The 14,551-nt window shown below is 39.9% G+C and overlaps 1 protein-coding gene across 1 annotated transcript in view; it reads left to right on the top strand.

The window, feature by feature from the left end:
• The window catches only part of RSPO3 (R-spondin 3), a 58,598-nt gene extending 55,130 nt beyond the window's left edge, over positions 1-3,468 (top strand). The window contains exon 5 of the mRNA XM_059842163.1: positions 2,409-3,468. Within this exon, the coding sequence (XP_059698146.1) occupies positions 2,409-2,602 (194 nt within the window). The 3' untranslated portion in view covers positions 2,603-3,468. The remainder of the gene's footprint in view (positions 1-2,408) is intronic.
• The last annotated feature ends 11,083 nt before the right edge of the window (positions 3,469-14,551 follow it).

The following is a 14,551-nucleotide window of genomic DNA, read 5'->3' as shown; positions in this document are numbered from 1 at the left end:
AAAATGGGGCTCCAGCTATATCCCAATGCTAGCAGAGAACTGCTGGTAGAATCTTCTCTTGGGTCTAAACTGAAACACAAACTGACTAGGAGTAACATTACACTGTCACATAAAAATTTTCATTTTTAAAAATAGTAGTGAAAGGAACAAAAGAACCAGCAAAGATGACCCTTCTATGATAACAGCTTTACCATAACAGTTTGGATCTAGAGGGCAGATCTTTTCCCAAATGGCAGCAGAATGGAGGTGGTAACATTAAACCATGTACAAAGCTGCACAGAGGACTCCAAACTAGCTATCCTCAGAGCAGAAGAGAATTACGACTCGGTTTTAAGTATTTTCCAGAGATCAGTTTTCCTTTTAATTTGTAAAGATACCAGTTTGATTAAAACAGAAACAGTAAAGCTGTGCTTAGATAAGTCTCTAGCTAGACAAAGATATCTTATTCTTAGTATATCCACACACATATAAATACATATATCCATGACTGAATGGGAAACCATTACATGTCATTCCAACATACTTAAAGAACTGTGGCTGGGAAGTCACAGCTGAATGATTTTGGCTAATCACCAAGTGAGTAACGTCAAACACTGAATGTCTGGACAGTTTCCATTCAAATAACATTTCATCTTGGGCCAATAGTATTTACAAACCACTGGAATGAAATCCCATACTGTCATTTATCCATTAGTAAGAGAGAGCATTACAGCTGGGTACAATGCAGCCTTACTTCTGCATGGAGGTCTCCCAGTTCTCACAGAGGTAGCAGCTCTTTCTGAGCCTCCCACACCAGTTCTGCAGGTCTCCCCTGCTCACCTCTGGGCATCTTAGCCGGCATTTACAAATTCAGAGAGGGATTCAGCAGGTTTGTGGGTGTGTATTCAGGTAATCTCTAACTGGTTCCCTGAAATTTAAGGTGTCATTTTACATTTAAAGTTTTACTGTCCTAGAAATAACAAATGATAAAGGCAGATATTGGTCACTACTTAATGTGCATATCTAAACTTTCCCTTGCTCTCCAATCCTAGGCAGTGGTGGTAAAGAATGGAGAAAGTGTAAAATATTCCTATAGAACTACACAGCAAGAAGAGCATATTCTGACATTTTGATCTTGCTCATTGCTTTCTGCATTCACTTCACCTCCTCTGAATCTCTCTTCCTTTATCTGACCTACACCCTGAACCTCCTTGGATGGTCTTCTGTTCTCAGAACAAAGCCACCTCCCCTGCAACTACTCCCTCATTGTGACATACTCCCACAGAGCTCAGTGAAGCATCAAAAACCACTGTCTTTGGTTTTGAGGCAGGAATGGGCAAAATTTATAAAAATTTAGCACCCTCAACAGCAAGAGCTACTGCCAGGTTTGTGTAACTCTCCCTTCACTGGTGTAAGAAAGCCTGGATTATCTCTGTTAAAATTTAAAACCAAAAAGTATTCTCTCTGTAACAAAGAAGGATAGATTACTTTTATTAGTATCACTATTGAGATATCATAAAAGAGAGTTTAGCCAGATGTTTTTCAATACTTGTCCAGAAATTTCTCCATGTAAGGAGGCATAGGGCCCAGTATGATATTCTGTCAGGAAAGTCTCCAGAGAGGTTTCCTTTGAAGATGTCATTGGGATTCATCTAACTGCAGGTGAATTTCAGCTCCACAGCTCAGTAGTTCCACACAGACAAAAATCTAATCTGTTTCAGGCTCGTGTGGACTTACAAGTTCAAGCCAATGTCATTCCTGCACTAGTTTGTAAAGCTAAGAAACAGAATCATAGAATCACAGAAATGTTTTGGTTGGAAGGGGCATTTGAAGATCACCTCTGCCATGGGTAGCGACATCTTTCACTAGATCAGGTTGCTCAGAGCCCAATCCAGCCTGACCTTGAGCAGATCCAATGATGAGGTATCCACAGCTTCTGTGGGCAGCCTGTTCCAGTGCTGCACCACACTCAGCATAAAAAATTTCTTCCTCATGTGCATGTATAAAGGCACTCTAGTATATCATCTCCACAGCCAATATACAAAGTTTTAATGTTCCTAAGGGGACAGGATGCTTTATTGGAGAGGTCTGTAGCAGCCAAAAATTCCTCAACATCTCACCTGATTTAAAGCAATAAAGTAGTTGAATGCCTAATTTTGTGACAATGATCTAGAGTTTGATTTGAGAAACATTTTAGTCTGAAGACCATCACACACCTGTGCTGGAGCAGACACTCCATGGGATTCATGTTGCAATACCAAGAATCCCCTGGGATGTGGGTGTGGTGATCAGACATTTCCAAATACTAGCGTCCATCTCCTAATGGGAGGTGCTAAACAGGGCTGGTTTCACAGATTATGGCAAAGTGAGGGACTCAGAAATTTCAATAATCTGAGCAAATCTTCTAATGTGCCATCATTTCTTTTCAGGGAAAAAAAATAGGGAGGAGAAGAGAAAAAAATCCAACAAAGATGAAAGCAAGGAGACAAGACAGGAAAGCAAAGGGCGAGCAGCCCGAAGACAAAACCGAGAACAGAGGGAAAGCAACAACAAAACGCAGCCGAAGAAAAGGAAAGCCCCAAACAAAGAACAGGACCTGGCACCCGCTGACACTGCACATTAATGGCCCTCCATGATTGTTTAAGTCTTATGATGCTGCTATCTCTACCAGATCGCCCTGACAGGTGTTCCAACCATTCAGGCTGCAAATGGACAATGCTACCAGTTATTGCTAAACTTTAAACAACATTCCAAATACTTCCTATATTCTCCAAGCAACCATAGTTTATTAAAGAGATTGACATGAGCCAAGGAAAAAAAAATCTAAAGATGGGATCCTTTAAAACTGTTATATTATATGCTTCCATGCATCTGTAAAAGGCAATTAAGAAATTTTGTATATAATAATAATAATAATAGGGTATAAAATATAGCAATATAATAATGAATGACTTTCAGATGAACAATGTTCTTTTTCTTTGTAAAATATTTTTCAAGTTATTGTTTAAGTATGAGGCAAGAGATATGTCTAAATCAAAGATGAAAATCGTATCCCTTCATATACTGTACATAATTAAGAGAAGGAGGAAAACATTTCTGAAGAGCCAGTAGGAGCCCAAGGTTTTACAACCTCTGGTGGAGCAGGATGGGATTGCCCCGTGTTTTCCCGGTCCATGCTCCAGACATGGGTGAGAAACATCAGGAGAAAGCCAGCAGGGCTTCAGCTGCTGAGGGATAAGAAGCAGAAGCATCTGCAGCTTTGAAGACTGAATCCCTAAGGCAGAAGGAAACTGAGCTGAGCTTGAATAACGCTGTTATCTGTGGACAACACAATGTTTTCTGGTCTAAACAGTGGTACCGTGTGCTGTTTTATGCTTTTTATACCTATGTGTAACTTAAGTCTACATTTCAAATCTTCTGGTGAATGACAAATCGTATTTGTAGGAGACAACGTTGAGTTAATAAAAACCAGAAAAATAGATCATGTAAGTATGTGTTTTTCACAGTGATGGTGTCACTTTTTCTGCTGGGGAAGGGAATAATTTCGTAGCTTCACAGATAGAAGAGGACACAACTTACACCTACACTGTGCATCTAACAAAAGAGTATCCATGAAAATAAATTTACAAATGTATACAAATTACAAACCTCTGTCCAATTTTACTTAAATTCCTACTCTGGTTCTTCTCTCTGACACAGCAGAAGTGAAAATCTCCACTGCTCAGAGGACAAACCAAATCCTGTGGTACCATTCAGGTTTGTTAGAGGCTAGAGCAGCCCATCAGTGAAACACAGGTTATGCTATACACTGAGTTGCTGCTCAGAAATGGACTTACCCTTTCCAGAAACATGTCGAGGAACCAACATGCCTCACAATTTGTGTTCTGTTGCCATGTTTTGCCCAATGACAGCCGTCACGGGGGGTAGCAGCCCACCCACTGTGGAGCGTGGACCAGAACAGGTGGCAGGAGTCAGTTCCCCTCCCTGTTCACGATTTCTGTTTCTCACAGTGAGTTTGACTTTAAAAAAAGACCCTGTCCTACACTGCAGCCTGTCTCTCAGGCTGAGGACACCTGAGTGACAGGTGCCAGTGACTTTCCAAGTAATATCCTAATCATCCAGACAGCAATGTAGGATGGTCTCCTACAGTTTGCTTTGTAAGAGCTTTTTCTCTAATGATACATGTAGATGCAGTAGTCTAACCACATGGTGTTTAAGGCTTCCACAGTTTGCCTCCTACATTCATGAGAATTAATTAAAACTTTCTGTAACCAGTCCCTGATTTTATGCATTTATTATATTTTTTTCAGTCTTTCAGAAGACTGAAAAGCTAAATTTTACAGAGATGAGCATCATGTAACACTCCTCACACACACAATGGAGTCTGAATGGGTAAGAGAGCAAAGCAGGGTGTGCTGAATGCCTGTGAGGGGCACCTAGCAGTGGGAGGCTGGAACAGGGGTGACTATTTGTGAGCTCCCAGCTCCATTGCATAACGTTATACCCTCCTCCAGAGTGGTCTGGTCTCAGTCTCCCACTACTGACCCAAGCAGCAGCAGTCAAATCCCTCCACCAGCATCTTCCCACCTTGTTGGCAGCAGCTGAGGAGGAGCTGGTCTTAGAGTAGAGGAAGGTGCAGAACCTGTGTGCACCACTGAGGCTCTGGGTGATGCTGAAGTAGAGAGAGGAAAGGAGAAATCCTCATGCTGCCAGACTCAGAAGCTGGCACCAGAGGATGTGCAAGTAGCAGTTCTGGGCTGAGAGGTGCTGGTATCACAACAGAAAGGGGAACCCAGTGCTTCAAACGCTCTCCTACAGCTGCAGTCATCCATCTGTCTGCAGTGCTGGTGGGCAAACAGGGATGTTCAGCTGCTCAGAAAGAATTTACTGTTCAATTTACTTCCTCCAAAGACAGGTTTTTGGCCAGATGAAGCATCCCTACTTGGATTCAGCAAACTAGGTCAGCAGCTGGACCACATGAATAGTTGCACTCAGGGAAGATTTGTCTGCAACTCTTAAAACTAACCAGTAGGATTGTTTTTTCCCTGCTTTGATTAAATATAGGAGCTAAATGGCAAGGGTGTTTATATGGAAGAATAGCTTCTGATAGAAGCACAAACAAAATCTATAAAAATGAACAAGAGTGTTCAGAGAGGAATTAAAAAAAAAAAGGAAAAAGCAAAACTAGATACATCTATAAAAATGAACAAGAGTGTTCAGAGAGGAATTAAAAAAAAATGAAAAAGCAAAACTAGATACTATACCCAAAATGTCCCTGATCTCAGTTATTCTCTACTACAACAGTTGGAGGAGTCAAAGGAATGCCATTTATCTGGCAAAGATAAACAGAAGACTGGAAAAGCAGTATCAAGTAGTTCAAGAATTACAGACTGAGGAAAAAGAAAGAGGGAGGAAGGAAAAGAAAGTAATTTAGGATACAAATGTGAGCTCTGTTATACACTGTCACAAAAACCTTTATTATAAATCCTCTGCTTACACAAGAGGCAGTGACAAGTCTGTTTTACCAAGAGCAGAACTTCGAATGCTGTTACCTTTCAGCAAGAAATAAAAATGTAAACAGAATTTGGCCCATGCCAGTAATAATTTATAGCATTAGTACCTGAAAAAACATGCTACCTCTTTCCTGGAAATGAACAAGGAAGTTGCTGTCATATTGCTTCCTCCCACACAGAAAAATGTTTGATAATATTGCCTATAGCCATGGTGAAACACTAAGAAGTAAGTCCCAGTCACTTGGGCAACTAAAATTTTCTCAAGTCCTTGCACAGAATGTAGACCACCCTGCTGGTAGGTGAACTACTCAATTGGGACTCCCAAGAAACTGAAGGAGAATATGGACCTTTGTAGGCTAAGTGTATTGCAATAACACCTTTTACTTTTGTAGGCTAAGTGTATTGCAGTAACACCTTTTGCCCATCCAGTAATAAATGTGTAAAATCAAGAGTCAATGATCTTACATGCTAGTAAGAGCTAGTGAGAACTCATAGGACCTTACTGGAGAAGATTTGATTAGGTAATAGGAGTAGCTTTGACCCAATCTGTGCAAAACTTCTTCTCTGACAATTGCTTTCCAGTTAAAAAATACCTCAAAATTACCTTAAGAGTTGATCTGAAGTGATTCCCAGAGAACTATGAACAGCTTTTCTTAAAATGGAACCTAAATTGAATGGACATTAATTATAAGCCAAATTCATAGTGTGCTAATTATTAAAGAATATATCTGAAATAAAATACTAAATATTAGTTAAGGCCAGTAGATAAACATACATCGAGTGCTATTTCTGACAGTTAAGCTGCTCAAGGAATTGTCATCAGTAACAAACAGACAGAGAAAACCAAACAACTGTCATGTCCCAGACTTCAGATCTGTCTGACCAAGCTGTAGCTTGTTCTCTCACCTGAAGATCTGAATACAGGAATCCAATGTTAAAGAGTTTAAGCACTGAACTCCTGAGCCCTTCACTGAATTTGTCCCAGTAGCTTTATTCTGAGCCACCACAGCAGAGTTGTCAGGCTGACCAATGCACTAAATAAATGACAGGTTTTGTTGTACCCTGTAGCAAAGTGGCAGCAAAAGAACCTATCAGCAGAATGGGACCATCATCATCACCATCATCGCCACAATGAAGGTTTTGCGTCGCTACCAACAGCCTCTGTGTACTTGTGGTTGATGTGCTGACGGGAAAGCAGCACATGAATATTGTTATTAATTCAGAAGAATTCCTCTATAGCCTTCATGAGTCACTATAATTATTTTTTCTTTCTGTGGTTTTAGGATCCGCAACTTATTGAAGGCTGAACTTTCTGACGCAGCACGAATTTACCATGACACTTGTACTTACTTGCTATGCATTGTTATTTGCAGAGACAGCACTGGGTTCAGTTTGCATAGTTCACATGAAGTGGCACAAATTCAAACAAAAACCTCTGCATAGGATGACATAACAGCTGATCATGGGAGCTACTCTTCAAAGTGACAATCTGCAAGCATCAGCTGCAGCTTCAGTCTTTCCTAAGTCCATCAGCAAGGGCTTGGTCACATTTGCAGCCTCAGATCTGCGACTCCACTGCTGTTATTTAGCACAAAACTTGCTCATTAAAGACCTTGCACTCTTACAAGCAAGCACACTCTGTTGTTACATATCCACAAATAATTTTCTCATGTGGCCTCTTGTTAATGGGGGTTTGTATTTTTCCTAGTATTTTGCAATAATTTGGCATAATTTAAAGAGAAGTGAAGTCAGCATATTTGTTCACTCACCATTTTAATAATCCATCTGCGCATTACATCTTCATTTCCTAACTTCACTGTGATACTACTAGTGGGTTAGGCCTGCCTTTTCAGATCTGGAATGATAATTGCATTTAAGAAGTAAGAGTACCCATTTATTGGTTTGACACAGAAATTTCTGTGTTTTCATGTGGAAATTCTTATTGATAGTGTTCTATACAGTGTTTCAGAGTGCTAATAATGTCCATATAAATTAAAGTGAAACCAAACAGTCTTACTAGCAGACTCACCTGTAATCATGGAATATCAGCCAGGGGAAAGAAGGGTAGGGTAAGCAGGCTCTCTTGGATAAAATCAGCAGCACAACTTCTTCTGTAGTCCCTACTGTGGAAGCAGAACAAATTCTGCAGGTGCCACCGAAATATGAGGCCATATAGCAAGGACAGGAGAGAAAAAAGTTGGTCTGCCACCTTTAAAAGGATGATGTGAACAAAATTCAACTAGTAACAGCTACCACATGTTATTGGAATAAAGCACTAGGATAAATGATCCCAGAATGAAAGCAATGGGATTAAATTAATTTAGTTCTCCATGTGCATATAGAAGGAAACCACAGATGAGACTAATTAATGCAGAGAAGGGAACAGAGTGCTGGCTGGCTGCAGATAAGCAGGAAGATGAAAAACATGTTGTCACTATTATTTAATCTATGCATTAAGTAATCTCTACTCATTTACAGCCTACTCCAGTACTCCTGTGTCTTAACAGGTTATTAAAGTTCTACAGATGTTCATACAGACATTGTCCAGGGAGAAGCAGTACAGGAACTAATACCTTGCTCTAGTAAAACTCCGGTGTTTCCCCAGAACATGATATTAAGGAACTGCTTTTGTGATTTTGAGGTAATTTTTGTGACTGAAAAACAGAAGGGTAGTTCCATTCCTACTTTAGGCTATAGCATGAAATACCTGGTTTTACAAATGATTCAATCCTTACTATATCATCTATGTACTGTTTAAATACATAGCAGTTCATAAAGGAGGCTGCCATGAGAAAGGAAAATGTGGTTAATATTTCTTATGGAAATCAGCATCATAAGCTCAGGGCTGTGTTCTTTTTTCATAAGAAATGATGTATTGGTTTAGTCTGCTGTCAAAGTTGAACAATGGTAGAAACTGAAAAACATCTCATGGCAAAAAGCACAATTCCAAATAATAAAGGAGGTTATTTTTCACTGTGATGCTTTGTTCATAAAATAAACCTCCAGTGAGTAAATTACAACAGAATCTGTCCTATAGCTACTCTAATAATTTTGTTCTCTGACAGTTTCACACAGCAGGAGGGAACTAAAAATGAGTAAACTATGTCCACGAGACACTGATGGATAACCGCATATTCCTGCTAGTTACTGGAAAAGTAATATCCAAAATAATAAACTCATGGTCATCCTTTTATCAGCCCTTTCCCCCCACCAAGCCCCCCCCATTACTCCTGAACTAGCTGATAAAAAAGCATCTGGTTTTGCAAGCCAGAGACCAAATAAAGAGCAAGGAGGTGTCAGCCTGTTTTTAAACCAGGAAATTTTTTGAACAGTGGCTGAAGAGCACAGTTCGGTCATGTTTGGTGATGTCTCCCATGTCAGAGGTTTATGTCCTGCTGTCACTCTGTTCAGTAATAAGACCTGAGATATTATTAATACCTAACATCTCTTCAAGTCTGTTACTTCCATTAAAGAGTGACTTTGACCATTCACAGAGTGTGAGGAGCTTATATTTTTTCCAGATGCTAGTTACTTCTCTCTAAAACATTTTCCTACCCACCAGCCCCTGCCTTCTGTTCTGTAGATGTTCCTCATGTGGGATAACTAACCCAGTTCTGCTGAGAACAAGACTGAGTGGTTTGGATGTCTCATGTGCCCATGTGTGTGACTGGAGTCAGGGACGGAAGGACTGGTGGAGACTGCACTTTGGATCGAACACATCTAAAAGAGGGAGCATATTAGATGTGCCAAAATTATAGTTTAGAACACCTTGAAAGCCTGTGGGAGACCATTCACACATTTTAGTCTCTTGCAGTCATACTTGAGATGAATCCCAAGGGTAGAGGCTGACTTCATGGGCTACAGCTTTGGCCCATTCCTACACCTTTGGAATACACTGTGCTATTTATGTATTATTCACCTCACTATGGATGCTCAGCTCACTTCCTAATGAGATTTGTAACAAATGAACAGTCTTCTTGAATGTTAATTAAGTTGTTTACATTATGGTTAATGAATAGTGAGGGCTGAGCCACCTGCTACTCCATCCTGACAAATCCTCTTTGGAGTACCTTTTGGTGATAGCTTCCCAGATAATCTTGAGCAAGAGCACATATTCTACTCCTTTTGAATCCTTTTACCTTGCTGGCATTATCTGAGCTCCAGTAGTGCATCAAACGATGTAATTAGCATCCCTCATCTGTGGTTTCTTTTCACAGCCTGTTTCCTACAACCTTACATTTGCTGTGCCAAATGCATTACTAAAGTCTAGACATATTGTACTTGCTGCTTAGAGGAAAAGAAAAAGAAAACCAAGTATTCTCATGGCAGTAGAAATCTTGCTTGAAATATCAAATTCTTGTTTTGGTTTGCTTTCCTTTTTTTATACAAGACAAAAATGCCAACACAAGAAATTTTCTTAAGCATACGCACCCAGAAACTTATATGTTCAAAATTAATCCCAGGGGAAAGAAAAGAATGATAATTAAAAGTAACTATTTGAAAGTCAGCTGGGCACCTTAAGCTGAAATTCTGGTGCACCATTAGGGGGCCATCTCAATATAAGATCTTAAGAATGAAGGTTTTAGAAAGACTTAGAAGTTTTATTCAGCTGAGACAGACTTGCTCAGGGATAAGTAAGAATTCTTTGCAATTTTCTCATGGGTCCTGCAGGATCCTAGGAGCAATTTCTTACATTAAGAAATGCAGGTCCACTGCACTTTAGTGTCTGTCAGTGGGTGGTTAAGAAGCACAATGTGCACATTGTACCTAGGCTGTAATTAAAGAGGTATCAGCTATTTTTCAATATAGAAAGCTTTGTCTTCTGACTACAAGAATAAATAATCCATCACTCAGGAATGCTGGATAGTCATCATTTCAGGCCTATAAATCATACTTTATGTGTTTTATAACCAGTTTTACTGAAATGTTACTTCATAAAAAATCACAGTAGCAGCACCATGCACTGTATTATTTATTGCTGCAAGGGGGAGCTGCAGAAGCATCCTCCTCATGGTTCAGCCATCTCCCCCTGCAGGAGAGCAATAACTGCCATGTTTTGAAGAACAGTTGACAGTATCAAAAGGAATTTCTGTATTAATTTGAAAAGTGGACATTCTGTGCTTGCTATAAGGCAACAGGCGATGCAAAGCACTCAGAGGATTACTTAAAGCATGCATTGACAGCACTGTGTATTGCTTTAAACAGTTTTTACCTTGATTTTTTAATATAGTGACATAGATCTGTAGTCAAGGTGTCTTTGCATGCGATTTGTGCAAGCAGTAACAGTGACTTACAATCCTCTATAAAGCTGTCTGTACAAACATGAGTTCCCTTGCACAAGCTCTGCTGAAGCTGGTCTGAAGCTCCAACAGTCTCTTTCCTCAGCTAAGCACAAGAAGAAATCTCTCAGAAGACTGTGGCCAAAGGCTGAAAAGGTTCCTGTGGGCTTCTGTAAAGCAGCAAGATGAAAATCAAAGGCGAGAATGCAGAGCACCACATGAAGGTAGGAGCATACAAATGCAGAGAGTAAGAAGAAAAGGCCCCTTAGGCAGCAGTGGTAATTCACAGCTGAATGCAAATAGGGTCATATCACAAAGAAAGCAAGCATCATATTGGGATACACATACAGAAATACAGCCTCCTGAAATATATATGAAACAATTCTGTTCTACTCAGAAGAATCAGCTGAACTACAATGTCCCCTTAAGGTACTACAGTTGAAGAAAGAAGTGGTATAACTAGAAATTGTTCAGGCAAAAACATTGAGAATGATCAAAGCTTAAAAAAAAAAAAATAGCTTCAGAAAATGTTCCCACACCTACCTACCTATGAAGGAGATAATAGCCATACAGCAGCACTGCCAAGGATGAAAGGGATATGGCTACATATGGGAATCAGCTGAAGGAAACAGAAATAAATAATTCTTTATCTGTACAAATTTCTCCCTTTCTGGATATACTAAACAATATAACTCACTGAGAGCATTTAGCAAAAGAGAAAGCAAAACACAAGACTCCCAGCACTAAAACTAACATATCTCTTCCATCCCATCTGTAGCCAGTATCTAATTTTACCCTTTCTCAGGATGTGCGTGTTTGCATTCCTAGCTCCCTCATTCATTATTTTAGAAAAGAATAACACCTTTCCTACTCTTTTCCAAATAAAATTTACTCTTCTTATTTCCCAGTGATTCAAAGAAACACTGGAGCCTCCTAATTTGGAAGAAAAATGCAAAACATAAATGTTACCATCTTTATTACAGGAAAAAAACTTGTGCTACCTTGCTGTAAAACTGGTAGTGAGCTGGCCTAGCAAATTTCCACCTTGATGGCCAGTTTCACCTTAATTTGGAGAGAAAAAAAAAAATTAGGTGTGTGTGCAAAGCAGGCATTCAACAGACAGGTCCTGAGCTACCAGTCAGCATGTGCAGACTTCCTGATATCAAAATAAGTCCTCCCACTCCAAGTGCATCCTGAAAACAAAGATCCAATGCAGCTTTCATCAGAAATCAGAGCAAAGAGCTATCTAATGTAGTCAGAATTAAAAAGTGAATTCTTGCACTGAATCTCCAGGTGTGTGCATCAATGTCTTTGTCTACCCAAGCAAGTGATTTATTTCATGCATATGCTGTGACCTGCAAGTAAAACAAGCACATACAAAGGGACAGGGAGAGTCCTATACTCCAAATGCCCAGATCCAGGACAGTGACATTTCACTGGACTAGTAGACAGGTGAGCTCACAGCTGAGTGTCCCACTTCGGAGCAGACATCCTAGCAGAGCAGTGTTCCTACTGTGTGACAGTTCCAACTCAGGCCATGCACACTAAGGCAGCTAGGATCACATGGCCAGGAAGCAAAGCAACACCTACTAAAAGAAGACTTGTTTTGGGATCTCTGACACCAGCCTCAGTGGCTGAGCAGAGTTATATCTGCTCACCAGCAAAACATGGGTGTGCAGGGCAGAAAGTGATGTGGCTGCTGAACTGATGTGAGCACAAGGAAGATCTGTTTGAGGAAAGCAGTGGTTTAAGGAGTCCCTCCAAAGGCACTACACGAGGCAGAAAAACAGAAGTGTAGAGGAACAATGAAGCTACATGAACAACTGATGGAATAGGAAATCTGACCATAATATTAAGTCAGTAAAACCTATTTTACCTGGAACTTCTTGATTTCTAGCTCTGGATCATGTTTTTTCCTCAAAGTTTTCATTACAAAAAGAAAAGACCTAGTCATCTGGCTTTAGTTTTTACCCTACTCATGCAGGGTATTCCAGAATGCACAGCTGGTTGCAGCCTTAAACCTGGAGATAGGATGTGAGTGGGTGAGTCACATTAAAATTGTTCTCTTTCTTTTCTGACTCACTGCAGTTTTGTATTTCAAAATTTGAAGTCGCTTTTGCACTGTTGGCCAGTTTAAATAATGTAGCAAATTCTTTAGCTGCAATATTTTCACTCATTTTCCACAGAAGCTTAGGCGATACTGAAGATCTAGCCGGAGACTGTTTACTGACTTTTATTATTTGTCACTGTGTCCAGATGACCTGAACAATGTCTTAATTTTAAATTCAATGACACATTAACAACACATACGAAACATAAGACTTATGAAGATCTTGGCCTTAACATCTGAAAGTAATAAGGATGTGAAAAAATACTTGCGTACACACACGTCAGTATATTCTCAGATGCAATTTGGAGAACTTGTTTTGTGGCAGAAATATTGAAATGCTACCTTTGTCTTTTTTTAACTCTATTTTCCACATTTCTATTAAGACAGAATGATCAAGACCAAGACTCCCAGCACAACCCAAAGGAAAGTGAAAAGCAGGTCTGAAAAAGGGCATAAGAAGGGATTTCAGCTTATTTTTATTAGCTTAAAAAAATTTCTGTGACAACTATTTACCAGTGTGAGACCTCCTATATAATTTTCTGCTTTCCAGTAACTAACAAAGCCTAAGTTGCTTCCTAAGGTGTTTGAGGTACATCCCTATGAGACTTTGCCTTTCTTGGCAATGTTCTGCAGAGCAGGTAGGTAATGAGAGAAGAATTTCAGTGACTCAGACCATGGGGTGATGCCTCCATAACCAACAGAGAGTCAGGCATGAAGCAATCTTCATGTGGGAAAAGTCTGAACCACTGATTCAGGGGTTGCTAATTGGGGATCTGAGACTCAGAGGGGCCTAACACTATCATTTTCTTCATTCTTGTGTTGTGGACTCATAATAATAGGTTAATTATGGTTTTAATTTTGGAAATAGAGATCATTGTTCTTCAACACACAGGCCAGACATATAATGATTTCTTTGTTGCAAGTCTGGCAGAACACAATGCTTCTTGTTTATAACAGCAACTGGACAATTTATTTGCATGCAGGAGGTAGTCTGTTCCACTGGATACCCTTTAGCCTTTACTTTTCCATTGTTCAGAAATAACACAGTATACTACAATTACAATTATACTACAATAAGCCTTCAATTATTGGGTAAACAAATTTAATCAACCAAGAGCACGGCTCATACATAGCTACAATTACCTGTAAAGTTATGGATACTGACAGACAATGGTACTGCCTTTCACTGCATCATGAGAAATGACATAACTTAAATATGCTCAGCTATCAGTGAGACTCCCATTGTTAAAGAATACAATGGTAATTATTCTATTATGGCATTACTCCATCTTGCTGCTCACAGATGGACAGTGGAAAGATGAAAACTTTGGTGCCCCTTGAATACATTGTCTCTTTGCTGCCATCACACAGTGGGAATCTCTATGTATATCTCATATTTTAGAAAGAACACAAGTGCAAGCTCTTGGGATCCAATTCTTCATCATCTGCCATCAGGACACAAAAGCCTTTGCAGCTTTGACCAGTGCAACAGCCTCTCTTTTGCTCACAGCTGCCCTTAAAACCCTTGGCTTCTACCAACACATGGATGCTTGGGTACAGGCAAGAGCAATCCCCAGAAAAAAAGAGCAGCTTCTGGTGCAGGAGTCAGTGACCTGCTGGAGCACAACTCATTGGCCAAATCATCCTCTCTCACCTCTCTGTTTCAGGGC

This window comes from Haemorhous mexicanus, chromosome 3, assembly GCF_027477595.1.
Source record: "Haemorhous mexicanus isolate bHaeMex1 chromosome 3, bHaeMex1.pri, whole genome shotgun sequence".
In the NCBI taxonomy this organism is placed as follows: Eukaryota; Metazoa; Chordata; class Aves; order Passeriformes; family Fringillidae; genus Haemorhous; species Haemorhous mexicanus.
The sequence above is the reverse complement of the archived record's forward strand: the minus strand, read 5'-3'. Positions and strand labels throughout refer to the sequence as shown.